The sequence below is a fragment of the Catharus ustulatus genome, chromosome 16 (assembly GCF_009819885.2).
Source record: "Catharus ustulatus isolate bCatUst1 chromosome 16, bCatUst1.pri.v2, whole genome shotgun sequence".
Classification (NCBI taxonomy): Eukaryota; Metazoa; Chordata; class Aves; order Passeriformes; family Turdidae; genus Catharus; species Catharus ustulatus.
In genome coordinates, this window is record NC_046236.1 from 15,044,188 (window position 1) to 15,068,282 (window position 24,095).

Genomic DNA, 24,095 nt, shown 5'->3' on the forward strand with positions numbered 1-24,095 from the left:
TTTTAGGAATGGGGGAATCCCCCAGGACGGGGGGGAGGAGCAGCAATTCCTCTCCAGGGTTTGCTGCAGCTTCATCTCCCACTTCTGCACCCCAAAAAGGCAGATTTTGCAACTTGTAAAGAAGCTTTTTATAAACCCCCTGTTTTTAGTGATTTTAGATACTTTTGTACGCTGTAGGATCTCACTCAGCACCCCAGGCAGGATCTGGCACCCCAAGGTTTATAACTGAAATAAACACAGCAATACTTCCCTACTGAATTTTTTAAGAAATTTATTTCTTTTTTTTTAAACAAAACAAGCAGGGAACAAAAAACCCTGCACCAAGAAGGTCAGAGAAGCAAACCCCTGGAGCTGCAGCCCCTGCAGTGCTGCTAGAGCAGGTCCCTGATGTAAAGGTTCCTCCTGACAGCGTTGGAGAATCCCTCGTTGAAGCGGAACCAGACGTCGCTCCTGCCCACAGCCTTCCCCATCTGCACCTCCAGGGACTCCTCCCTGCCCTCCTGAGGGGCTGCAGGGGCAGAATCAACTTCTAAAAACCTGCAAGGGCTCAGCTGAGAGGTGGAGAGGGGAGGGAAGGCCTGGCTGGGATGTGGGGAGGGCAGAGCTGATGTGGCTGCTGCAATGTCCCAGCACCCCAAATTCCCTCTGGATGGGCAGAACCCCTGGGATTGTCCCAGCCCAGCACCCCAAATTCCCTCTGGATGGGGCAGAACCCCTGGGATTGTCCCAGCACCCCAAATTCCCTCTGGATGGGGCAGAACCCCTGGGATTGTCCCAGCACCCCAAATTCTCTCTGGATGGGCAGAACCCTTGGGATTGTCCCAGCCCAGCACCCCAAATTCCCTCTGGATGGGGCAGAACCCCTGGGATTGTCCCAGCCCAGCACCCCAAATTCCCTCTGGATGGGCAGAACCCCTGGGATTGTCCCAGCCCAGCACCCCAAATTCCCTCTGGATGGGGCAGAACCCCTGGGATTGTCCCAGCACCCCAAATTCCCTCTGGATGGGGCAGAACCCCTGGGATTGTCCCAGCACCCCAAATTCCCTCTGGATGGACAGAACCCCTGGGATTGTCCCAGCCCAGCACCCCAAATTCCCTCTGGATGGGCAGAACCCCTGGGGTTGTCCCAGCACCCCAAATTCCCTCTGGATGGGCAGAACCCCTGGGCTTCCCCCAGGAACTCTCTGCCAGCTGCCCTGGGCTCTGTTTGTCCCTGCTGCTGTCCCCTGGGGACAGGGTTGAGGGACAGGAGCCCCTTTTTGGTGCTGGGAATGGGGAGAGCACCTGGGGCCACTCTGTCCCTGTGCCACCCACTCAGGGATCAGGGCCACTTTGTCCCTGTGCCACACACCTGAGATTGGAGCCACTTTGTCCCTTTGCCACTTACCCAGAGTTCAGGGCCACCCTGTCCCTGTGTCACTCACCCAGAGCTCAAGGACACTTTGTCCCTGTGTCACCCACCCTGTCCCTGTGTCACCCCATCCCTTTGTCACCCTGTTCCTGTGTCATCCTGTCCCTTTGTCACCCACCCTGTCCCTGTGTCACCCACCCTGTCCCTTTGTCACCCACCCTGTCTCTGTGTCACCCACCCCATCCCTGTGTCACCCTGTCCCTGTGTCACCCACTCTGTCCCTGTCACCCTGTCCCTGTATCACCCACCCTGTCCCTGTGTCACCCACCCTGTCCCTGTCACCCTGTCCCTGTCACCCTGTCCCTGTGTCACCCCATCCCTGTGTCACCCACCCTGTCCCTGTGTCACCCACCCCATCCCTGTGTCACCCACCCTGTCCCTGTGTCACCCCATCCCTGTGTCACCCACCCTGTCCCTGTGTCACCCACCCCATCCCTGTGTCACCCACCCTGTCTCTGTGACACCCACCCAGAGCTCAGGGACACCCTGTCCCTGTGTCACCCACCCCGTCCCTGTGTCACCCACCCCATCCCTGTGTCACCCCATCCCTGTGTCACCCACCCTGTCCCTGTGTCACCCACCCCATCCCTGTATCACCCACCCTGTCCCTGTGTCACCCACCCTGTCCCTGTCACCCTGTCCCTGTCACCCTGTCCCTGTGTCACCCCATCCCTGTGTCACCCACCCCATCCCTGTGTCTCCCACCCCATCCCTGTGTCACCCACCCGGGGCCGTGGCCGCCTCTTTCCGCTGCAGAGGCCTCCCAAAGAAATCCACCTCGGGCTGTGGGAAGGGAAAAGCAGGAACTGAGCTGGCTCTGGAGCCCCTGCAGCTGCAGCTGCTGCTCAGAGGGACACAGGATCCCCCCAAATGCAAATCCTGCAGGAAGGGCCTGGCCATGCAAACTGCACCAAATGTGGGGAAAGGCAAAGTGTGAGACTCAGCAAAGGGCTGGAGAGGGGCAGGGAATGATCCCAGCTCCTCCTGGAGCCCAAGGCTGGGATCATTCCCTTTTCCAAGCTGCTTTCCCCCAGAGCTCAAATCCAGCAATTCCAGCTCTTCCCTCCCCCAGCCCTGAAACCTCCCTGGGACACCCAAAACATCACCCAGCCCCAGCCCAGCCCAGCCCAGCGCTGCCTTCAGGGCACACACCGAGCTGAGCTGGGCTAGGAAAGGAAACTGCACTGGAAAACCAAATCCCAGGGGAGCCAGGGAGTGCCTGGCAGCACAGGAAGGGGGAACTGGGGCAGGGATTGGGGCAGGATTGGACAGGGATTGGGGCAGGAATTGGGACAGGGATTGGGGTAGGGATTGGGACAGGGATTGGGGTAGGGATTGGGACAGGGATTGGGACAGGGATTGGGGTAGGGATTGGGACAGGGATTGGGACAGGGATTGGGACAGGGATTGTGGCAGGAATTGGGACAGGGATTGGGGTAGGGATTGGGACAGGGATTGGGACAGGGATTGGGGTAGGGATTGGGACAGGGATTGGGACAGGGATTGGGGTAGGGATTGGGACAGGGATTGGGACAGGGATTGGGACAGGGATTGAGGCAGGGATTGGAGCAGGGATTGGGACAGGGATTGGGACAGGGATTGTGGCAGGAATGGGGCAGGGGTTGGAGGAGGGAGTGGGGCAGGATTTGGGCAGGGATTGGGGCAGGAATTGGAGCAGGAATTGAGGCAGGATGGGGACAGGGATTGAGGCAAGGATTGGGACAGGGATTGGGGCAGGGTTGGAGCAGGGATTGGGACAGGGATTGAGGCAGGGTTGGAGCAGGGCTTAGGGCAGAAATTGGGACAGGAATCGAGGCAGGGATTGAGGCAGGGTTGGGGCAGGATGGGGCAGGAATTGGAGCAGGAATTGAGGCAGTGATTGGGGCAGGGATTGGGACAGGGATTGGGACAGGGATTGAGGCAGGAATTGAGGCAGGGATGGGGCAGGATTGGGGCAGGGATTGGGGCAGGGATTGAGGCAGAAATTGGGACAGGAATCGAGGCAGTGATTGGAGCAGGACTTGGGGCCTGACCTTGTCCTGCACTGCTGCTCTCCTCACGAGGTGCTCCAGGCGCTGCTGGTGGCTGGGGGTCTCTGCTGGCTCCTCCCCAAGGCCATTCCCAGGGTCCTGTGGGGACAACAAACCTGCACCAGGCTCCTTTTGGGGTGGCTGAGCTCCAGATTTGTGCACTGAGCATCTGTCACCCCCTTGTCCCCCATCCCAGCCACCCCCTGCAAAACCCCAAAGATTTTTCCATCATTTCCAGCCCCAGCTGAAGCCCCTTTCCCTGGGGTGTCACATCCACACCATGTAAACAAGGAGCCCTCAGAGATGTTTTTGCAGCTTCTCTTTGTCCCACACATCCCTCAGGAGCCTTTCTCCTGCTCCAAGGGGCTCCCAGGGATTAATTACCCTGCTGGCACCAGGGCAGGGCAGGCATTGGCTACACCCAGGATCTTTCTCCACTTTTTCCACCCCTTCCCATCTTTTCCTGCCTCCAGGACAGTGGGCACAGCCACTCTGGGGGATTTGGGATTTTTGGAAGTGCAGCAGCCAGGGGAAGAGTTCATCTCTCACAAACAGCAACCCAAAAAATTCCCACCTCAAATTCCCATTTCAAATTCCCACCTCCTCCCTGGAGATTGGAACTGTTCAAACCTTGAACTCCCCCCAGAATTCCTGCAAAAATCTGAGCCCTCCAGCCCAGCCCAGCTGTGCACTGAGACATCTGCAGCTCAGGGAGGTTAATCCTGGATTTCCACTCCTGCAGCCAAATCCACTGGCTGCTTTTGGGGAAAAAAAAATAAAAATCCATCCCCAGGGGTTTTCTGCACATGCCCAGCCCTGGGAGCCATTTGGGATTTTGGGGTTGCCCACCTGGGCCAGGTTTCTTGCCTCTGCCCTCCTCATCTTCTCCAGCTCAATCTCCCTGGCAATGAGCTGCTTGGCCTGGTAGCTGAGCTGTCTGCGGGCAGGCAGGGCTGGGAAACGGCACACAGCCTCCACATTGCTGCAAAACAGGGAATTAAACACAAAAACACACAGATCTGTACAGGAAAAAACAGGGAATTAAACCCAGAACCACACAGCCTCCACATTGCTGCAGCACACACAAAAAGAATGGATTAAACCCCTAAAAACCACAGATCTGTACAGCCAAAAACAGGGAATCAACCCCCAAAAACACACAGCCTCCACATTGCTGCAGCACACACAAAAACAGGGAATTAAACACAAAAACACACAGATATGTACAGGAAAAAACAGGGAATTAAACCCAAAAACACACAGATATGTACAGGAAAAAACAGGGAATTAAACCCAAAAACACACAGATATGTACAGCAAAAAAACAGGGAATTAACCCACAAAACCACCCAGATCTGCACAGCGAAAACGGAATCAATCCCAAAAAACACACAGCCTCCACATTGCTGCAGCACACAGAAAAACAGGGAATTAAACCCAAAAACACACAGATCTGCACAGCAAAAAACAGGGAATTAATCTCAAAAACACACAGCCTCCACATTGCTGCAGCACACAAAACCAGGGAATTAAACACAAAATACACAGATATGTACAGGAAAAAACCAGGGAATTAAACCCCAAAACACACAGATATGTACAATAAGAAAACAGGGAATTAAACCCAAAAATACCCAGCCTCCACATTGCTGCACCACACAAAACAGGGAATTAAACCTAAAAACCACAGACTTGTACAGGAAAAAAACAGGGAATTAACCCCCAAAACCACACAGATCTATACAGGAAAAAAACAGGGAATCAACCCCCAAAACCACACATATCTGCACAGGCTGCAGCACACAAAAACAGGGAATTAAACCCAAAAAATACACAGATCTGTATAGGAAAAAACAGGGAATTAAACCCCAAAAACACCCAGATCTGTACAGGCTGCAGCACACAAAACAGGGAATTAATCCCAAAACCACACAGCCTCTACATTGCTGCAGCACACAAAACAGGGAATTAAACCTCTAAAAAGCACCCAGATCTGCACAGTTCCAGCACAGAAAATCAGGGAATTAATCCTAAAAAACACACAGATCTGCAAAAGATAAAAAGGGAAATAATCCCAAAAAACACCCAGATCTGCACAGCCTGCAGCACAGAAAGTCAGAGAATTAATCCCAAAAACCACCCAGATCTGCACAGCTCCAGCACAGAAAAACAGAGAATTAATCCCAAAAAAACACCCAGATCCACACAGCCTGCAGCCCAGAAAAACAGGGAATCAGGATGGGCTTCTATCCACTATTTATCCATTATTTATTCACCATTTATTCACTATTTATCCATTATTTATCCACCATTTATTCACTATTTATCCATTATTTATCCACTTTTAGTCACTATTTATCCATTACTTATTCACAATTTATTTACTATTTATCCATAATTTATTCACTGTTTATCCACTATTTATTAACTACTTATTCACTATTAACCCATTATTTATTCACAATTTATTCACTATTTATCCACCATTTATCCACAATTATTGCCCCTAAAACAAAAGCAGCAAAGCCCCAAGAGGTGGCTCTGCAGCCCCTCAGAACTCAGCTGTCAAATAAAAGTTGTAACAAAGCCAAAAATCCTAAATTCTTCCTGAGAATCATCACAAAATCCTGGAATGGTTTGGGTTGGGGTTGGGAGGGATCCTAAAATCCTCCAGCTCCAGCCCTGGTGTCTTGGGTTGCAATACAGGATGTGACCAAAAGTCTGGATTTTGTCACCAATGTTAAACCAGCTGTGGCAGTGATCCTGATCTCTATGAGAGATAATCCCTGTTAATGGGCCAGCTGTTAAAAACCAGGTGGGGCAGTGTTGTTTAACTTTTTACAACCCAACTTTCTTCCAGGAGACATCTGCTGTTAATGGGTCATGTGTAAAACCAGGTGGGGCAGCGATCCTGATCTCTGTGGGATATCTCCTGTTAATGGATTATCTGTTATAAACCAGCTGGGGCAGTGTTCTTTATCTTTCACAGCCCATCCTCCCTCCAGGAGATCTCTCCTGTTCATGGCCATGGATCCCAGGGCATGGCTGATAAAATTCCATCATCCCATGGGGAGATGCTCCAGCCAGGGGAGGAGCCAAACATTTCCTACCCAGATAAAATCTGAGATTTGGGACATCAGAGCAGCCTTTCCCACTGGATCCCAGAGGAAAACCAGACCCTTCCACATCATCCCTGGAGCTTGGGAGGAAACTGCACCTTGTACAGGAGCACTGCTCCAGCTGAGCCACATCTGTCACTGCAGGAGGATGCAGCCACCATGGAATGGGACTGCTGCCAACACCCTGAGTGACCGGTGTCAGCTTGGATTCTGACTTTATTGATTTGGGTTTTGGGGTTTTTTTGGTAATACTGTATTTATATTTTAATTTTCCTAGTAAAGAACTGTTATTCCTATTCCCATATCTTTGCCTCAAAGCCCCTTAATTCCAAAATTATAATAATTTTTAAGGAGGGGATTTACATTTTCCATTCCAAGAGAGGTTCCTGCCTTTCTCAGCAAACACCACTCCTCCAAACCAGCACACCTGCTCCAATTCCCATCCAGCCTGGCCTTGGACACTTCCAGGGACCCAGGGGCAGCCACAGCTCTCTGGGAACTCAGCCCAGCCCCTCCCCAGGGAAGGATTTGGGGTCCCACAGCCCGTCCCCAGCCCCAGCACTCACGGGTCCAGCTTGAAGACGTACTGGCCCTCGGGCAGGCGCTCCTGCAGGTAGGTCAGGTTGTAGGTGAGCATGGTGCTGATGAGCTCAGCCAGCTGCTGCTTCTCCTTCAGGCTGTAGAGCTGCGTGTTCACCTGGCCAGGGGACAGCACACAGCTTGGAAACCCCAACCAGCCCAAGCACAGCGTGTGGGTGTGAGCAAGGACCCAGATCAGCTTTAGATTTGGGACAGAAATCCAGGATAGCTCAGCAGGGAGGGGTTGGCAGAGGGGTTACAGCAGGGCCAGGGGCTGGGGACAGGCTGGGGACACTCACAGGTGGCAGTTTGGGTGCTGGGGATGCTCACAGGTCACAGTTTGAGGGCTGGGGACACTCACAGGTGGCAGTTTGGGTGCTGGGGACACTCACAGGTCACGGTTTGAGGGGTGGGGATGCTCACAGGTCACAGTTTGAGGGCTGGGGACAGGCTGGGGACACTCACAGGTCACAGTTTGAGGGGTGAGGATGCTCACAAGTCACAGTTTGAGGGCTGGGGACACTCCCAGGTGGCTGGGGACACTCCCAGGTGGCAGTTTCAGAGCTGGGGACACTCTCAGGTGGCAGTTTGAAGACTGGGGACACTCCCAGGTGACAGCTGGGGGCTGGGGACAGGTTGGGGACATTCTGGGGACAGTCACAGGTGGCTGGGGACATTCCCAGGTCACAGTTTGAGGGCTGGGGACACTCTCAGGTGGCACTTGGGAGGCTGGGGACAGGCTGGGGACACTCCCAGGTGGCAGTTTGAGGGCTGGGGACACTCCCAGGTGGCACTTGGCGGGCTGGGGACACTCCCAGGTCACAGTTTGAGGACTGGGGACAGGCTGGGGACAGTCACAGGTGGCTGGGGACACTCCCAGGTGGCAGTTTGAGGGCTGGGGACAGGCTGGGGACACTCCCAGGTGGCACTGGGGGGGTTGGGGACACTCCCAGGTGTCACTGGGGGCCGGGCACACTCCCAGGTCACAGTTTGAGGGTTGGGGACACTCCCAGGTGGCACTGGGGGGGTTGGGGACACTCCCAGGTGGCACTGGGGGCCGGGCACACTCCCAGGTCACAGTTTGAGGGCTGGGGACACTCACAGGTCACAGTTTGGGGGCCGGGCACACTCACAGGTCACAGTTTGAGGGGTGGGGACACTCCCAGGTGGCTGGGGACACTCCCAGGTGACAGTTTGGGGGCCGGGCACACTCACAGGCCGCAGTCTGGGCGCGATGATGTCCAGCAGCAGGCTCAGCACGTCCAGCACCAGCTCCTGCAGCCCCGCGCGGCCGCGCGCGCCCGGCGCCATCCCCGACACCACCGACAGCAGCACGTTCTGCATCTGGCTCAGCTTGGCCACGGCCTGGGGACAGCACTGGCACCTCAGGGAGCTGGCCCTGCACAGCCACAGCTGGGCCACAGCTGGCACAGGGTTAAAAGTGTTTCTAAAATCATGGGAGTTGTGTAGAATGGATTCAGGGGGTGGAGAGAAAGGGAAAGGGAACCGGGCCTGGGAATGAATGTTGAGCTTTGTCTTTATTAGATGATGTGAAACTGCACCTGTGTAATGATTGTGTGATAGATAATGTGATTGTTAAATGCAGTAATTGTTTGGTAAATTGAATATATGATTGTTTAGTTGTAACAAGAATCATGAGGAGCAATGTAATCGTAACAAGAATCATGAGAAGTGATCTAATCGTAACAAGAATCATGAGAAAGGATGTTTGGGGACTGATGGAAATCACAATAATCCATGTTGGATAAGATCAATGTATCCAATAGAACAATATGGGTTTGATAATTATTCTGTAAGGAACAGGGGGTAAAAAGCTGTCCCTGCTGGGCTGGGCTCACCTCGGGCTGGCTGCTGGGGTAGGCGAGCCGGGGGATGGAGGAGGCGGCGAAGAGCAGGTGGAAAGCCACGGGCAGGAAGGGCAGGTAGCGCAGCAGCTGGAAGCTCTGACCCTGCAGCACGGCCCTGCCCAGCAGGTCTGAGAAGCTCAGCCACTCCAGGGCCAGGCACACGGAGCCCAGGCTGGAATCTCGCACCTTCATCTTCAGGAAGTTCTCAAACAGGCCCTGGAAGGGTGGGAAGGGATCAGAGGGATCCCAGCTGACTGTCCCACCCAGCTCCAGCCCCGTGGCTGCTCTCACCTGGGCCAGCTTGTCCTGCTCCCCCGAGGAGATGGAGAGCTGCAGGATGTGGTGGAAGCGCTGGGAGGAGGAGCTGAAGCCCCCTGAGCCCCCAGGGTGGGACAGCTCCTCGTCCCCCAGCAGGAGCTGGGCTGGCAGGGAGGGATCCATTCCTATCCTGTGCCTGCAGGAGCACAGAGGGAAGAGCTGAGCGTTTCCCTGGGCTGGAGGGGCCAGCAGGGAATATTTGGATGCTTGGAAACTGAACTGAATTATTGGCAGTAAGTGGAGTGGTAACAAAACACCTGGAATGGCTTCAGACTGAGAGAGAAAAGGTTTACAGGGAATATTGGGAAGGAAAATTTCTGGGAGGGCGGGAGCACCTGGAATAGAATTCCCAGATTTGCTGTGGCTGCCCCTGCATCCCTGGCAGTGCCCAAGGCCAGGCTGGATGGGGACAGTGGGAGGTGTCCCTGCCATGGCAGGGGTGGCCCTGGATGGGCTCTGAGGTCTTTCCAACCCAAACCATTCCATGATGGACACAAATCCCCTCAAGACCCTCCAGAACATCTCCCCAAACCCCAACCCTTGGACACTGCCAGGGATCCAGGGCCAGCCACAGCTTCTCTGGGAAATGGGAACACCCCCCCCAAACACCCCCCCAGATCTAAAACCCCCTCCCCTCCTACCTCTGGGGCTTGGGCAGCTGGAAGATCTCCTGCCAGATGGAGAAGAGCCCCTTGTTCTGGTCCTTCAGGCCAATCCTCATGGTCTGCACCAGCTGCACACTGAGCTCCTTCTGCCCCCGGCCGTGCAGGAACTGCAGGGGATGGAGATGGAGGGGATGGAGGGGATCCCACAGCCCTGGAACAGCTGGACACAGATGGACACAGCTGGACACCCCCCACTCCATGTGTGGGCATCAACAGCCCAGGGTGATGCTCCAGGAGCTGCCTGCAAGGGACTTTTGTCCCCTCTGTCCCCGTGTGAGCCTGGAGCTGCAGCAGGAGCTTGTCCCCAGAGCCATTCCTGTGTCCTGATGGCCATCCCTGTGTCCCCATGGCCATCCCAGTGTCCCCAGAGCCATCCCTGTGTCCTGATGGTCATCCCAGTGTCCCCAGAGCCATCTCAGTGTCCCCAGAGCCATCCCTGTGTCCTGATGGCCATCCCTGTGTCCCCAGAGCCATCCCTGTGTCCTGATGGCCATCCCAGTGTCCCCAGAGCCATCCCTGTGTCCCCAGAGCCATCTCTGTGTCCTGATGGTCATCCCAGTGTCCCCAGAGCCATCTCAGTGTCCCCAGAGCCCTCCCTGTGTCCCCAGAGCCCTCCCTGTGTCCCCAGAGCCATCCTTGTGTCCCCAGGGCCATCCCCATGTTCCCAAGGCCATTTCCATGTCCCCAGGGCCATTTCCATGTCCCCAGGCTCCCAGCAGTGTTCCCAAGGCCATCCCCAGGCTCCTGGCAGTGTCCCCAGAGCCCCAGCAGTGTCCCCAGGGCCATTTCCATGTCCCCAGGCCCCAGCAGTGTCCCCACACCTGCAGGGTGTTGATGCAGGAGCGGATGTCGCTGTCGGTTTTCTCGCAGAGCGCCAGCAGCGCTCCCGTGTCCGCCCGCATTCCCTGCTGGAGAGCGATCTGCCGGGGCAGGACAGGGCTCAGGGGCAGCCAGGGGACACAGCCAGGGGACAGGGGGGCCCTGGGTGTCCCCATACCTCGCTGAGGCGCTGGGCCAGCCGGGAGGGAGCGGTGCGGGGGAAGCTGAGCAGGAAGGATTGCTGCCGGAGCGGGCGGAGAGCGGGCACGAACCTGGGGAGGGAACAGGGGTCAGAGCCCGGCAGGGAATGCACTCCAAATCCTGAAAAATGTCTGAGAGAGACCAGCAGGGAATGCACTTCAAATCCTGGAATGGGGGTCAGAGAACCCAGCAGGGAATGCACTTCAAATCCTGGAATGGGGGTCAGAGAACCCAGCAGGGAATTCCCTTTAAATCCTGGAATGGGGGTCAGAGCCCGGCAGGGAATTCCCTTTAAATCCTGGAATGGGGGTCAGAGCCCGGCAGGGAATGCACTTCAAATCCTGGAATGGGGGTCAGAGAACCCAGTAGGGAATTCCCTTTAAATCCTGGAATGGGGCTGAAAGCCCAGCAGGGAATTCCCTTTAAATCCTGGAATGGGGGTGAGAGAACCCAGCAGGGCATGCACTTCAAATCCTGAAAAAGTCTGAGAGAGACCAGCAGGGAATTCCCTTTTAATCCTGGAATGGGGGTGAGAGCCCAGCAGGGAATTCACTTTTAATACTGGAATGGGGCTGAGAGTTCAGCAGAGAATTCCCTTTAAATCCTGGAATGGGGTTGAGAACCCAGCAGGGAATTCCCTTTTCATCCTGGAATGGGGCTGAGAGCCCAGCAGGGAATTCCTTTTTAATACTGGAAAATGTCTGAGAGAGCCCAACAGGGAATTCCCTTTTAATCCTGGAAAATGTCTGAGAGAGCCCAGCAAGGAATTCCCTTGAAATCCTGGAATGGGGGTGAGAGAACCCAGCAGGGAATTCCCTTTAAATCCTGGAATGGGGCTGGGAGTCCAGCAGGGAATTGCCTTCTTAATCCTGGAACTATATAGGTTGAGAAAGACCTCCCAAAGTACTGATTCCAACTGTTTCCCCAGCACTGCCAAGTCACCATGAAATGATATCCCCATCTCAGGGATGGTGACTCCACCACTGCCCTGAGCAGCCTGGACCAATCAATACTTGACTGCCCTTTCCATGAAGGAATTTTCCCTAAAATCCCACCCTGAGCTCCCCTGAGGCCGTTCCCTCTCCTCCTGTCCCTGTCCCCTGGAGTAGAGCCCAGCCTGGGGCTGTCCCCTCCTGTCAGGGAGTTGTGCAGAGCCACAAATCCCCCCTGCTCCCCCTTTCCTCCAGGCTGAGCCCCTTCCCATCTCCCTCAGGAATTCTCTTGTGAGGAGCCCAAACCAACCCCAGGACTTGAGGAGCTGCACTCCAACAGAGAGTCTGGGGGCAGGGTGTGGTGTCCTTGTGTGTGGTGTCCCTGAGGTGTCCCCGAGGTGTCCCTGTCCCCCAGGGCAGGTGGCACTCACTGGTCATTGCAGATGCAGATGATGGGCCGGAGCAGGAGCCCCCCCTCGCGCCGCCGCCGCCCCGCGCCCGCCTCGCCCTCCCGGTCCTTCCTCTGGATGATGGACAGCAGCACGTTGATGGAGGCCTGGGGGGACAGCAGGATGGCAGAGATGGGGTCTGGCTGGTGGAGGAGTGGAGATGGCACCAGGGGGATGGGGATGGCAGGGTGATGTTTGGGGCTGATGGTGATGCAGATGTTAGCAGGGTGATGGTGATGCAGGTGTCAAGGTGATGATGATAGAGATGTCAGGGTGATGTTTGATGGTGATGCAGGTGTCAGGGTGATGTTTGAGGGTGATGTAGATGTTAGCAGGGTGATGTTTGGGTTAATGATGATACAGGTGTCAGGGTGATGTTTGAGGGGTTGATGGTGATGGGGATGTCAGTAGGGTGATGCAGATGGCAGGGTGATGTTTGGGTTGATGATGATGCAGGTGTCAGGGTGATGATGATGCAGATGTCAGGGTGATGTTTGATGATGATGCAGGTGTCAGGGTGATGTTTGAAGGGTTGATGATGATGCAGATGTCAGGGTGATGTTTGATGGTGATACAGGTGTCAGGGTGATGTCTGGGTTGATGGTGATGCAGGTGTCAGGGGGATGTCTGGGTTGATGATGATGCAGATGTCAGGGTGATGGTGATGGAGATGTCAGGGGGATGATGATGCAGGTGTCAGGGTGATGTTTGAGGGTGATGCAGGTGTCAGGGTGATGTTTGATGGTGATGCAGGTGTCAGGGTGATGTCTGGGTTGATGGTGATGCAGGTATCAGGTTGATGGTGATGCAGGTGTCAGGGTGATGATGATGCAGGTGTCAGGGTGATGTTGGGGTTGATGGTGATGCAGATGTCAGGGTGATCTCTGGGTTGATGATGATGCAGATGTCAGGGTGATGTTTGAAGGGCTGATGGTGATGCAGGTGTCAGGGGGATGTTTGAAGGGTTGATGATGATGCAGATGTCAGGGTGATGATGGTGATGCAGGTGTCAGGGTGATGTTTGAAGGGCTGATGGTGATGCAGGTGTCAGGGGGATGTCTGGGTTGATGATGATGCAGATGTCAGGGTGATGTCTGGGTTGATGCAGGGTGGGCCCAGGCCCCAGCTCACCGCGGGCGCGCCGTCGATCTCGTCGATGATGAGGCAGTTGGGTCTCTCGTGGGAGCCCAGCACTGACCTCATCTGGGTGGCAGCTTCAATTCTGGTCCTGAACACCTCAGGGCTGCGGTCATCGCTGGGAGAGGACACAGGGACAGGTGAGCTCGGGCATGGGGACATGGGGACAGGTGAGACGGGGACAGGTGAGCTCGGGCATGGGGACACGGGGACAGGTGAGCTCAGGCATGGGGCCAGCATCAGCACCGAGACAGTGTCACCTCAGAACAACATCACCTCCAGAACATCAGCACCACCTCTGCCACACGTCCAGCATCCCATCCAGAACAGCATCACCTCCAGAACAGCATCACCTCCAGAACAGCATCATCTCAGGACACCATCACCTCCAGAGCACCATCATCTCCAACATCACCTCCACAACAGCATCACCTCAGAACAGCATCATCTCCAGCATCACCTCCAGACAGCATCACCTGGCCCCATTTGTAGGCAGAGCATAGGCTCACCTGGCACTCAGAGCTCACCCAGGGCTCACCCAGGGCTCACCTGGCACTCAGAGTTCACCCAGGGCTCACCCAGGGCTCACCCAGGGCTCACCTGGCTCACTCAGGGACACTCAGGGCTCACCTGGCACTCAGAAGCTCACTCAGGGCTCACCCAGGGCTCACTCAGGGCTCACCTGGCACTCAGAGCTCACCCAGGGCTCACCTGGCTCACTCAGGGCTCACCCAGGGCTCACTCAGGGCTCACCTGGCATTCAGAGCTCTCTCAGGGCTCACCTGGCACTCAGAGCTCACCCAGGGCTCACCCAGGGCTCACCTGGCGTTCATCTCCACGGCGTTGTACCCCGCGTGCCTGGCGATGACGTGGGCCAGCGTGGTCTTGCCCAGGCCAGGGGGCCCACAGAGCAAGGCCACCTGTGGCACAGAGAGGAGAGGTGACCCTGGAGGGCTTCCTCCACTGAGGGGACAACGCTGCTCCTCAGCTGGTGACACCACAGGGACCCACAGCCACGTCCCCTCCCGCTCACCTTGTATTTGGGTCTCTTGTGCTGGTCCAGCTCAGCCTCCAGCATCTCCTCAGTGAGCTGCACCTTGGTTTTCCACTTGTTGGGCTGTTCCTTGGCATGGCTGAGGTGGGGATGAGCTGCAGGGCTGGGCTTGGGCTTCTTGCCAGCCTTGTCCTTGCCGAACACCACGGTGTCCCAGAGCTTGAGCCACTTGAGCAGGCAGTGGTTGGTGTACTGCAGGGGAGGGAGGCAGGGAAACCCATGGAAAAAATCCAGCTGAGGGCAGAGGAAGGGTCTTCTTCATGAGAGGATGCTCAGGGCATCTCCCTGGGATGGGGGAGATGCCCAGCTCAGCCCCCATCCCTCAGGGAACTCCTGGATAAGTCACACCAGCCCCATCCCTGCTGGCCCTGCTCTGTCTTGGCTCAACTCAGCACCTCCCAGCACATTCAAAACTTCTAATATTCCCTAAAAGACTCAAAATAGCCAACATCCCCTGGCTAAAATCCTCCCAGGCTTTTTTTGTCTCGTTTTGGCCACATTCCAGTTTGTTCTGCCAGAACATCCAATGCAAACCTGCATCCCCAGCTCTGAGACTCAGCACTGCTCCCAGCACAGACAGCGCTTCCAAAGGCAATTCCTGACCCCATGGCACTGAGGAAGAGCTGCAGAGCTGCTGCCCCCTCCCATGCCAAGCCCCCCTCCTGCCCCAGCACCTCACATCATCACTGAGCAGCTCCATGTAGCGCCGGGGCGTGAACTTGTCCACCCACAGGCAGTGGGATGCAGATTCCTCCTCGGCTGCTGGCTCTGTGTCCGGGCTGGGATCTGGGCTCTCAGCACTGGGCTCGCTCCCCAGGCAGCTGCAGGACAGAATTCATTTATCCCAAACCCCCACAGCAGTCAGGGCAGGGTGGGAATTTCAGACTCCCCAAGCTGGGGGCGATGAGGGCATGATGATGCTTGTGGGTCCCCCAAAATCTGATCATGAAAGGGATTGGGGAGGGATTCCATCCCAAAATCTCACTTGTTGATGATCTCTGTCAGCTGCTGGGAGGCCTCCAGAACCTGCCTGCGACGCTGGAGCACAAACACAGAGAGGGATCAGAGACACCCCCCAATCCACAGCTGGGGGACAGGAATTTGGGAGGCAGCAGGGACACAGGGGAAGGCGTGGGAGATGTCCTACCTCCTCATCCACCTGCTCCTTCAGGTAGGAGAAGGGCACTCCCAGCAAGTGCAGCGGCCTGCGAGCGTTCCAGCGCAGGGAATCGGGGAGCTGCAAGGATCCAGCACAGCCTGCAGCCTCCTGCAGCATTGCAGAGCCAGCCCGACCCCCAGAGCCCCCCAGAGCCCCCCTGACCTGCAGCCCTGTCCCGCAGGGATCGTCCCTCAGCACCAGGAACACCCTGCAGCCCTGGCTGGATGTCACGTTGATGTAATCCTCCAGCACCGGGGGTCTCCTCAGGACCCTCCTCTTTTCCGAGGGTGGGGTGGGCTGCAGGGGGATCATCCCACTCATCTCCATCCTGGAGCTGGAAAACACCAAATCCCTTCAGCACGGGAAGGGATTCCCTCCGTCCCGTTAAAAACGGGGCTCAGCGTGGCCAACCTGCTATCGTGGGGAGCCAGAGGTGCCTCGGGGCCACCATCCCAGGACACATCATCATCATCCACACCGAAATTCAGCTTCTTGGCAGCTTCCAGGCGCTGCCGCTTCGGCCTCGGGGCTGCGGCGAGGGGAGAGCATCACTGGTACCCAGCGCTGGTACCCAGGGATGCGCTCGGGCCGGGACAGAGCGGCCAGCAGCGCCCGGGAACCGGGTCACACCTACTGCGGGGCTCGGCTGCTACCGGGGACATGGCGGGGACACCGTCCCGGTCCCCGGTGCCACCGGGAGAGTCGCCGGGGGGATCGGGCTCCTCCGGCCGCTGCCTCTTGCTGCGGAACTGGGAGGGTTTGGGGCCGGCGGGTGGGAACGGCTCATCTGTAAAAGGGTCGGAGCACGGTGCGGTCACCGGAGGGGATGCGCGGTGCGGCGGGCACCGGTCCCGCCCGCTCCATCCCTCCCGTGCCGGTGCCGCAGCAGCGCCCACCTTCCAGCTCGGCCAGCACCTCCAGCTCGTCGGCGAAGCGCTCGTAGAAGTTATCCTCGGGGCCATCATCGAGCCCATCCTCGGGGCCGTCACCGAGCCCATCCTCGGGCCCATCCTCGGTGCCCGCCATGGGCCGCGCCCGCCGCGCCGCCGCCACCGGCCCCGCGCTCCGCCGCGCTTCCGCCCGCGCGCGCCGCGGGGACGGCGCTGATTGGGCGCGGCGAGCGCGGGCGGAGGCGGAACGGGCACTGATTGGACGCGGCGAGCGCGGGCGGAGGCGGAACCGGCGCTGATTGGGCGCGGCGCGCGCGGGAGGAGGCGGAACGGGCGCTGATTGGACGCGGCGCGCGGGCGGACGCGGCGGGGGCGGCGCTGGTTGGACGCGGTGTGAGCGCTGCCGGGAGGCGCTGCGGGAGCGGGCGGGGCCGGCGCGGCGGGGGCGCTGCGCGGGTCCCCCCAGCCCGGCCCGGGTCCTCCCAGCCCGGCCCGGGTCCTCCCAGCCCGGCCGAGTCCCCTTAGCCTGGCCCGGGTCCCCTTAGCCCTGCCTCGGTCCCCTGCTGCGGGGCCTCCACGCGTGGCAGCGGGGCGGGGATGCGCCATCCCCGCGGCGGGACAGCGGCGGAGCCGTGCGCTGGGACACGGGCATGGCGGCGGCTGGAGCGCTGCTGTGACTGCCGTGCCTGCGGCACCTGCATCGCGTGTGGCAGCGGTGAGGCTGGGGACAGGAGGGGGGACTGCGGTGTTGCAGGTACCTCTGCAGCAGCGGGACATCTCCATTCCCTGCTGGGGTATCCTGTCCTTATTGGGGTATCCCATCCCTATTGGGGTATCCCATCCCTACTGGGGTATCCCATCCCTATTGGGGTATCCCATCCCTATTGGGGTATCCTATCTCTAATGGGGTATCCTATCCTTACTGGGATATCCCACCTCTATTGGGGTATCCCATCCCTGCTGGGGTATCCCATCCCTGCTGGGGTATCCCATCCCTAATGGGGTATCCCATCCCTAATTGGGTATCCCATCCCTAATTGGGTATCCCACCTCCATGCCCTGCTCCCTGCCTGTCCCTGCCCACCCCTGGGTGCCCCTCCCGGGCAGTTCCTCTTTCCCCACTCATCCTGATACCCCCTTCTCTCTCTCTTCCCTCCAGGGCACTGGCCATGGAGCCAGGCACCATTGACAACCTGTCCATCCTGTACCAGAGCTCCGACTTCATCGTGGTCAACAAGCACTGGGACGTGCGCATCGACAGCAAGATGTGGTACGAGACTCTGACCCTGCAGAGCCAGCTCAAGCACCGCTTCCCCGAGCTGGCCGACCCCGACACCTACTACGGCTTCAGGTGAGCCCCTGGGCGCCCAGCCCGGGGTGGGCACACTGCTGAGGTGCCCAGCATGCTGCTTTACCCCCTGTGTGCTCCCCAGGTTCTGCCACCAGCTGGATTTCTCCACCAGCGGGGCTCTGTGCGTGGCGCTCAATAAAGCGGCAGCGGGGAGTGCCTACAAGTGCTTCAAGGAGCGCCTGGTGACCAAAGCCTACCTGGCCCTGGTGAGCCCTCCCTGCCACCTCCTGCTGTTCCTGAGCACCTCTGCCCTGAGGGAAGGCTGGGGGAGTTGGGGGTGGTCAGCTGGAGAAGAGAAAGATTCAGAGTTGGAGACTGAAGGGGTTCCAGGAGAGCTGGAGAGGGGTTTGGACAAGGGCACGGAGGGACAGGGCACAGGGAATGGCTCCCACTGCCAGAGTGTGGCCTTAGGTTGGATATTAGGAAGGAATTCTGGCACAGGGTGCCCAGAGAAGCTGTGGCTGCCCCATTGGAAGTGTCCAAGGCCAGCTTGGATGGGGTTGGGAGCAACCTGGGATGGTGGAAGGTGTCCCTGCCCCGACAAGGGGAAAGGGATGGGCTTTAAGGTCCTTCCAATCTCACCTTTTGTGTGATTCCATGATTCCTGTCCTGGAGGGTGGGTGAGGAGCAGGGGCTCAGTTTGCACATTGCTGCCCCAGGTGAGGGGCCACGTGAGCCAGAGCAGGATGACCATCAGCTACGCCATCGGCAAGAACACCACGGAGGGCATGACCCACATGATGTGCATCGAGGGCACAGAGGGTGAGCACCCCTTCCCCTGCCCTGCCACACCCCAGGGATGCTCTGGGGCATCACAAACCCCCTGTGTGTGGGTCTCCTTGCAGGCTGTGAGAACCCCAAGCCGTGCCAGTCGGAGCTGGTGGTGCTGGAGCACGGATCCTACAGCGGAGACCCCGTCACCAAAGTGCTGCTGCAGCCACTGACAGGTGTGGGGGTGCTCTGGATGCACCCTTTGTGTTGGGTTATCTTCCAAAAAAGCCAAGCTAATAGTCTCTAAAAGGCTGTTTGTTGCAAAAGCACATCAGCCTCAAAGGCACAGTCCCAGACATTAAAGTCCATGCTAAGTTTTGGTATAAAAAGTCCCAAACAGAAGCAGGAGCTGCTCCCAGAGGTCCCAGTGAGGGATGCTGTTGCTGCCAGAGCTCCTGTCTTCTCCTTGGGTGTTGAGAGGCAAAGCAAAGCAAAATAGAACAGCAATGGCAAAGCACCAACTCTATCCAATACATAATCTTATATAGGATTTTTCCAACAAGCTAACACGTAAACTCAGACCACTACTACTCAACTTATTAGAATTCTAATTTCTTAACATGTTAAAATACATATAAACTACATATACAACATATCCTGTTCTGTCTGAAAAATGTAAGCAATATTCTGTGCCCAAGCATGGTGTCCCAACGAGCTTCTGGAGCCTCTACTGAAAACATCAGTGTTTGTCAGCCTTCACTAGAACTTGTTCTTCTGCTCTGGCATTTAAACCTTTCACTCACTGAAAGCACTGCAGCTCATACTAAAACTTACTTACTGACTCACTTATCCTAAAATTTAAACTCAAGCTTAGTCTTCTACTTAGACTTCTACTTCATGTGTGAATAGCTTGATAGACTTCAATCCGTCCCAGGACTTGAATTCAATCCCTTTCACTCACTAAAAGCACTGCAGCTCATACTAAAACTTACTCACGTATTTATCCTAAAACTTAAGCTTAGTCTTCTACTTAAACTTCTACTTTATATGAATAGTTTAATAGACTTCAATCCATCCAAAGACTTGAATTCAAACCCCTTCACTCACTAAAAGCACTGCAGCTCATACTAAAACTTACTGACTTATCCTAAAATTTAAACTTGAACTTAAACTTTGTCTTCTACCTAAACTTCTACTTCATTAGTCTTCTACCTAAACTTCTACTTCCTGTGTGAATAGCTTGATAGACTTCAATCCATCCAAAGACTTGAATTCAATCCCTGCACTCAGATCTGCCCCTAAAGGATTTCACAAGACTCCAACAGACAGGTGGGGACAGGGACAGCTCTGACTGGAGCAGAGGCTGCAGAGGGATGGGGGAAGCTGAGAACTGCAGTGCTCAGGGGGACAAATGCTATTTGTGCTCAGGGGGACAAAGGCCACTCGTGGTCTGGGGGACAAAGGCCACTCGTGCTCAGGGAGACAAATGCCACTCGTTCTCAGGGGGACAAATGCTATTCATGCTCAGGGGGACAGATGCCACTCGTGCTTGGGGGACAAATGTCACTCGTGCTCAGGGGGACACACACCACTCGTGCTCAGGGGGACAGATGTCACTCGTGCTCAGGGGGACAAAGGCCACTCGCTGTGCTGTCACCAAGCCCTGTCGGAAGCACTCAGGAATTTCCCCTCTCCCCCCAGGCAGGACTCACCAGCTCCGCGTTCACTGCAGCGCCATCGGCCACCCCATCGTGGGGGACTTCACGTACAGCCAGCGGCGGGACAGCAGCCCCTACAGGATGATGCTGCACGCCTACTACCTGCGCATCCCCACGGGCACCGAGCTGATCGAGGTGTGCGCCCCCGACCCCTTCCTCACCTCCATGGACGGCAACTGGCTACCCCAGAGCATCACCCAGCGGCTGGAGGATGTCATCCAGGAGCTCAAGGACAAGGGGACACACAAGGAGGAGGAGGAGGAGGAGGAGAGGAGGGAGGCTGGCCCGGAGGAGGGAGCAGGGGGTGCAGGCAGCTTGGAGGAGTCGGAGGAGCAGCGGCTGTGCTGTGAGCAGTGGTTGGCTGAGTGGGCTCTGGAGTGAGCACAAAGCACATCCCTGCGTTCCAGCTGCATTCCAGCTCCATCCCAGCACTGCCTCCTCACTGCTCACTCCCTCTGTGGCTTCCCTGGCTGCTGGGGCTGGCGTCAGGTGGATTTTAGCAGCGGTTCAGGTGGGGTTGGTTTGTCATGTCCAGCATCCACCTGGGCAGGGGATGGCCCTTTGCCACTCCAGGCCCTCAGCAGCAGAGTCAGTGTCACATTCCAGCTTCCAGAGCTTTCCATCCCTTCCTGTGCACAGCTGGGCACTGCCTTTGCCGTGGACATTTCCATGCTTGGATGTGGAATTGCAGCCCAGTACAAGGCAGGGAGAGCCTGCTGGGTGTCCCCACTGCCATCCCCTCACTCCAGCTGCTGTGTCCTGTGGGAGGAGGGAGATTGGGGGCTGGAGCACATTCTGGGGACACTGATAACCCCCCAGTCTCTGGGATGGGCATGGAGAGGTCCCTGCCCCTCGTCCCCTCCCTCCCTCAGCCCACCTGGGGGGTTTTTAAAGGTTTGGTGGAGGTGAAGGAGTTGATACCAATGGATTTTAAACTTTTTTCAATTTTCTAGGGAGAGAATCTAGTCTTTTAGGGTTTGTACAATATGGGTGGTCTCAGGAACGAGGTATTTTTGGTACTAATGTGGTCAGAGAGCCAGCAGCCCAAAGCTTTTGTAATGGATTTTATTATTCCTTCTACTAGCACTGCTTTTGTCCCTGCTGGGACAGGTCAGGGGACACAAATCCCTTTGTGCTCACCCACAGGGGGAGGGATCAGTGTCCTGTGTGGGTCCATGGGGTGGCTCCTGCCTGGCAGGTCCTTCAGCTGGGCACTTTGGGAAAGCTCTGGAGCAGCAGGGAAAAGAAAAAACTGAAAGAAAAGCTGAGAACTGATGGGGAGAGCAGGCAGGAGCTCAGCTTTGAGCCAAGAAAATTCCCTTGGAAGTGCCCTTGCTTTGCTGCTCATCCTGCTTTGCTTTCCCCTTCCCTGCTCATCCTCTGCAGCCCCTGGGGGAGGTTTGGAAATGAGAACAGAGGAAGGACAGAGGGGCTGGAGCCACACAGCCCCCATCCCACTGAAAACACACCCGATGGGCTCACACAGCTGATACTCCCACCCTGAGGGGGAATAAAAAATCACAGCCCTTTCTTTGTGGATAAACACCCCCTGCAAGTCACCAAAATCCCCGGGGTGGGGGGGATTGATCGCTGTCCCGTGTGTCCCTTCCTTGTGGGGCTGGCACTGGGCACGGGGAGGGGCTGGAGGAGCAGGAGCCCCCTGTGCCTCCTGCCAGGCTCCATCCCTGCCCATCCCTGCCCATCCCTGCCCATCCTGCCCATCCCTGCCCATCCTGCCCATCCCTGCCCATCCCTGCCCATCCCTGCCCATCCCATGGCCGGGAATGGCTGGGCTGGGAACCAGCAGAGATTGGCACATCACAGAGCAGAGATTGAGGGGTGGGGACACGGGGACATGGATGGGGCTGGCACCCCCAGGTGAGGAGCCCCCACACCCCTCCGTGCTGCTTTTCCCAGCCCCGCAGGTAAAAAAGGAATTTTCCTGGTTTGAGATTCCCGTGCTGTCCCCGTGTCTCTCTTCTCGTGCCCCGGGGTTTGTGATGTCCTGTGCACTCTGCAGTCCCAGTTTTGGTGTATTTGCTGTATTAAATGTGTCTCTGCCCTTCACTCTCTGTGTTTTTTGGATCCATCTCCCGGGGGCTTCCAGGGATGAGGCTGGACCGGCCCGGGGGAAAAACCCCGGGGCTCCACCCGGCCAAGCTGGGTGGGAGAGGCAGGAGTGGTGTGAGAGCCCCAGAATTGGTGTGTGAGCTCCAGAATTGCTGTGAGAGCCCCAGGATTGTTGTGAGAGAGGTGGGATTGGTGTGAGAGCCCCAGGATCGTTCTGAGAGCCCCAGGATTGCTGTGTGAGCTCCAGAATTAATGTGTGAACCTCAGGATTATTCTTTGAGCCCCAGGATTGTTGTGAGAGTTCCAGGATTGCTGTGTGAGCCCCAGAATTGCTGTGTGAGAGGCAGGATTGTTGTGAGAGCTCTAAAATTAATGTGTGATCCTCAGGATTGTTGTTTGAGCCCCAGGACTGCTGTGTGATCCCCAGGATTGTTGTGACAACCCCAGGATTGCTGTGTGATCCCCAGGATTGCTGAGTGAGCTCCAGAATTAATGTGTGATCCTCAGGATTGTTGTGAGAGCTCCAGAATTAATTTGTGATCCCCAGAATAGTTGTGTGAGCCCCACGACTGCTGTGTGATCCCCAGGATTGCTGTGACAACCCCAGGATTGGTGTGTGAGCTCCAGAATTAATTTGTAATCCCCAGGATTGTTGTGTGAGCCCCAGGATTGCTGTGAGAGCCCCAGAATTAATGTGTGATCCTCAAGATTGTTGTTTGAGCCCCAGGATTGGTGTGAGAGCCCCAGGATTGCTGAGAGATCTTCAGGATTGTTGTGTGTGCTCCAGAATTAATGTGTGATCCTCAGGATTGTTGTGTGAGCTCCAGAATTAATTTGTGATCCCCAGGATTGTTGTGTGACCCCCGTGATTGTTCTGTGAGCAGAGAAAAACTGACTGAAGACCCGAGGAACTTTTGCAGCCTTTAGGACCGGGAGATTTCTTCTGAGCTGAAGCAGACACGGGCAGGGAGCCCTGGGTGAGGCACAGGAGCGTTCCCAGCCCTGGCAGTGTCCCCAGCACAGCCTGGGGCAGATGTTCCTCCACATGTTCAGGTTCAGGGGGGATCCTGCTGCAGCTCCTGGGGGGTTTGGGGGCCGGCTCTGATCCCCACAGGGACACGGTGACCCCCAGAGTGGCCCTGCAGTGTCCCTGCCCTGCTGCTGCTGCTGCCACCTCTGTCCCTGCAGCCCGGGGCAGGGGCTGTCCCTGCAGGAGCTTCATAGCAAACAATTTCTGGCATTTTCCTGCCCCAACAGGAGCTATTTTCACAGTAAATCCTTCCAAAATAGAAACCAGCAACACCCACGGGCGTTTACCCAGCCCTGGGGCTGCAGGACCGGTTGGGGGACAGGGCTGGGGACAGGACAGGACACAGGGGTGACACTTGGCACTGTGCCAGCAGCTCCAGGGACCCCAGAGCTGGCTGAGAGGGGGGTACAGCCCTGCTCCAGCCCAGCCAGCCTTCCCTCATCCCGGGATGATGTCTGTGCTGGCACCTCAGGGAGGATTTCATTCCTTTGGTTTTGGGTTCCTCCGTGGCACGTGCTGGAGGTTTTGGAGTGTGGGAAAAAGGGAATGGGATTGGCTGAAAAAGGAAAAAAGGGAAAAAGGGA

General features: G+C 56.7%; 2 protein-coding genes across 6 annotated transcripts; one reads left to right on the forward strand and one right to left on the reverse strand.

Annotated features, from left to right (window-relative positions):
- Positions 1-254: 254 nt before the first annotated feature.
- CHTF18 (chromosome transmission fidelity factor 18) lies at positions 255-16,791 on the reverse strand. Of its 4 annotated transcripts, XM_033074475.2 has the most exons (22): positions 16,638-16,791; positions 16,376-16,528; positions 16,153-16,270; positions 15,904-16,075; positions 15,730-15,819; positions 15,568-15,620; positions 15,262-15,403; positions 14,562-14,774; positions 14,351-14,448; positions 13,523-13,646; positions 12,374-12,498; positions 10,988-11,081; positions 10,812-10,910; positions 9,967-10,097; positions 9,299-9,461; positions 8,999-9,223; positions 8,355-8,504; positions 7,127-7,257; positions 4,291-4,423; positions 3,445-3,540; positions 2,137-2,194; positions 255-508 (listed from the first exon to the last, which is right to left on the reverse strand). In XM_033074475.2, the coding sequence occupies exons 1-22, from the start codon at positions 16,765-16,767 to the stop codon at positions 372-374; spliced, it is 2,835 nt and encodes a 944-aa protein (XP_032930366.1). In that variant the 5' UTR covers positions 16,768-16,791; the 3' UTR covers positions 255-371. The 4 variants fall into 4 exon arrangements, with proteins under 4 accessions (XP_032930366.1, XP_032930365.1, XP_032930368.1 ...); XM_033074474.1 differs by lacking the exon at positions 2,137-2,194; XM_033074476.1 differs by lacking the exons at positions 255-508; positions 2,137-2,194 and adding an exon at positions 4,935-4,947 and having other exon boundaries at positions 3,453-3,540.
- A 352-nt stretch (positions 16,792-17,143) lies between these two features.
- Positions 17,144-22,088, forward strand: RPUSD1 (RNA pseudouridine synthase domain containing 1). 2 transcript variants are annotated; one of them, XM_033074558.1, is made up of 6 exons: positions 17,144-17,385; positions 17,791-17,982; positions 18,065-18,188; positions 18,642-18,744; positions 18,828-18,929; positions 20,395-22,088. In XM_033074558.1, the coding sequence occupies exons 2-6, from the start codon at positions 17,801-17,803 to the stop codon at positions 20,790-20,792; spliced, it is 909 nt and encodes a 302-aa protein (XP_032930449.1). In that variant the 5' UTR covers positions 17,144-17,385; positions 17,791-17,800; the 3' UTR covers positions 20,793-22,088. The 2 variants fall into 2 exon arrangements, with proteins under 2 accessions (XP_032930449.1, XP_032930448.1); XM_033074557.1 differs by having other exon boundaries at positions 17,144-17,346.
- The last annotated feature ends 2,007 nt before the right edge of the window (positions 22,089-24,095 follow it).

Coding starts and splice junctions, on each gene's coding strand:
- RPUSD1 (XM_033074558.1), top strand. CDS start 17,801: ATGGAGCCAGGCACCATTGACAACCTGTCCATCCTGTACCAGAGCTCC. Junction 18,745..18,827: donor GTGCATCGAGGGCACAGAGG/GTGAGCACCCCT, acceptor GTCTCCTTGCAG/GCTGTGAGAACCCCAAGCCG. Junction 18,930..20,394: donor GCTGCTGCAGCCACTGACAG/GTGTGGGGGTGC, acceptor CTCTCCCCCCAG/GCAGGACTCACCAGCTCCGC.
- CHTF18 (XM_033074474.1), bottom strand. CDS start 16,767: ATGGCGGGCACCGAGGATGGGCCCGAGGATGGGCTCGGTGACGGCCCC. Junction 14,449..14,561: donor ACAAGAGACCCAAATACAAG/GTGAGCGGGAGG, acceptor TCTGTGCCACAG/GTGGCCTTGCTCTGTGGGCC. Junction 4,424..7,126: donor TACGTCTTCAAGCTGGACCC/GTGAGTGCTGGG, acceptor CCTGTTTTGCAG/CAATGTGGAGGCTGTGTGCC.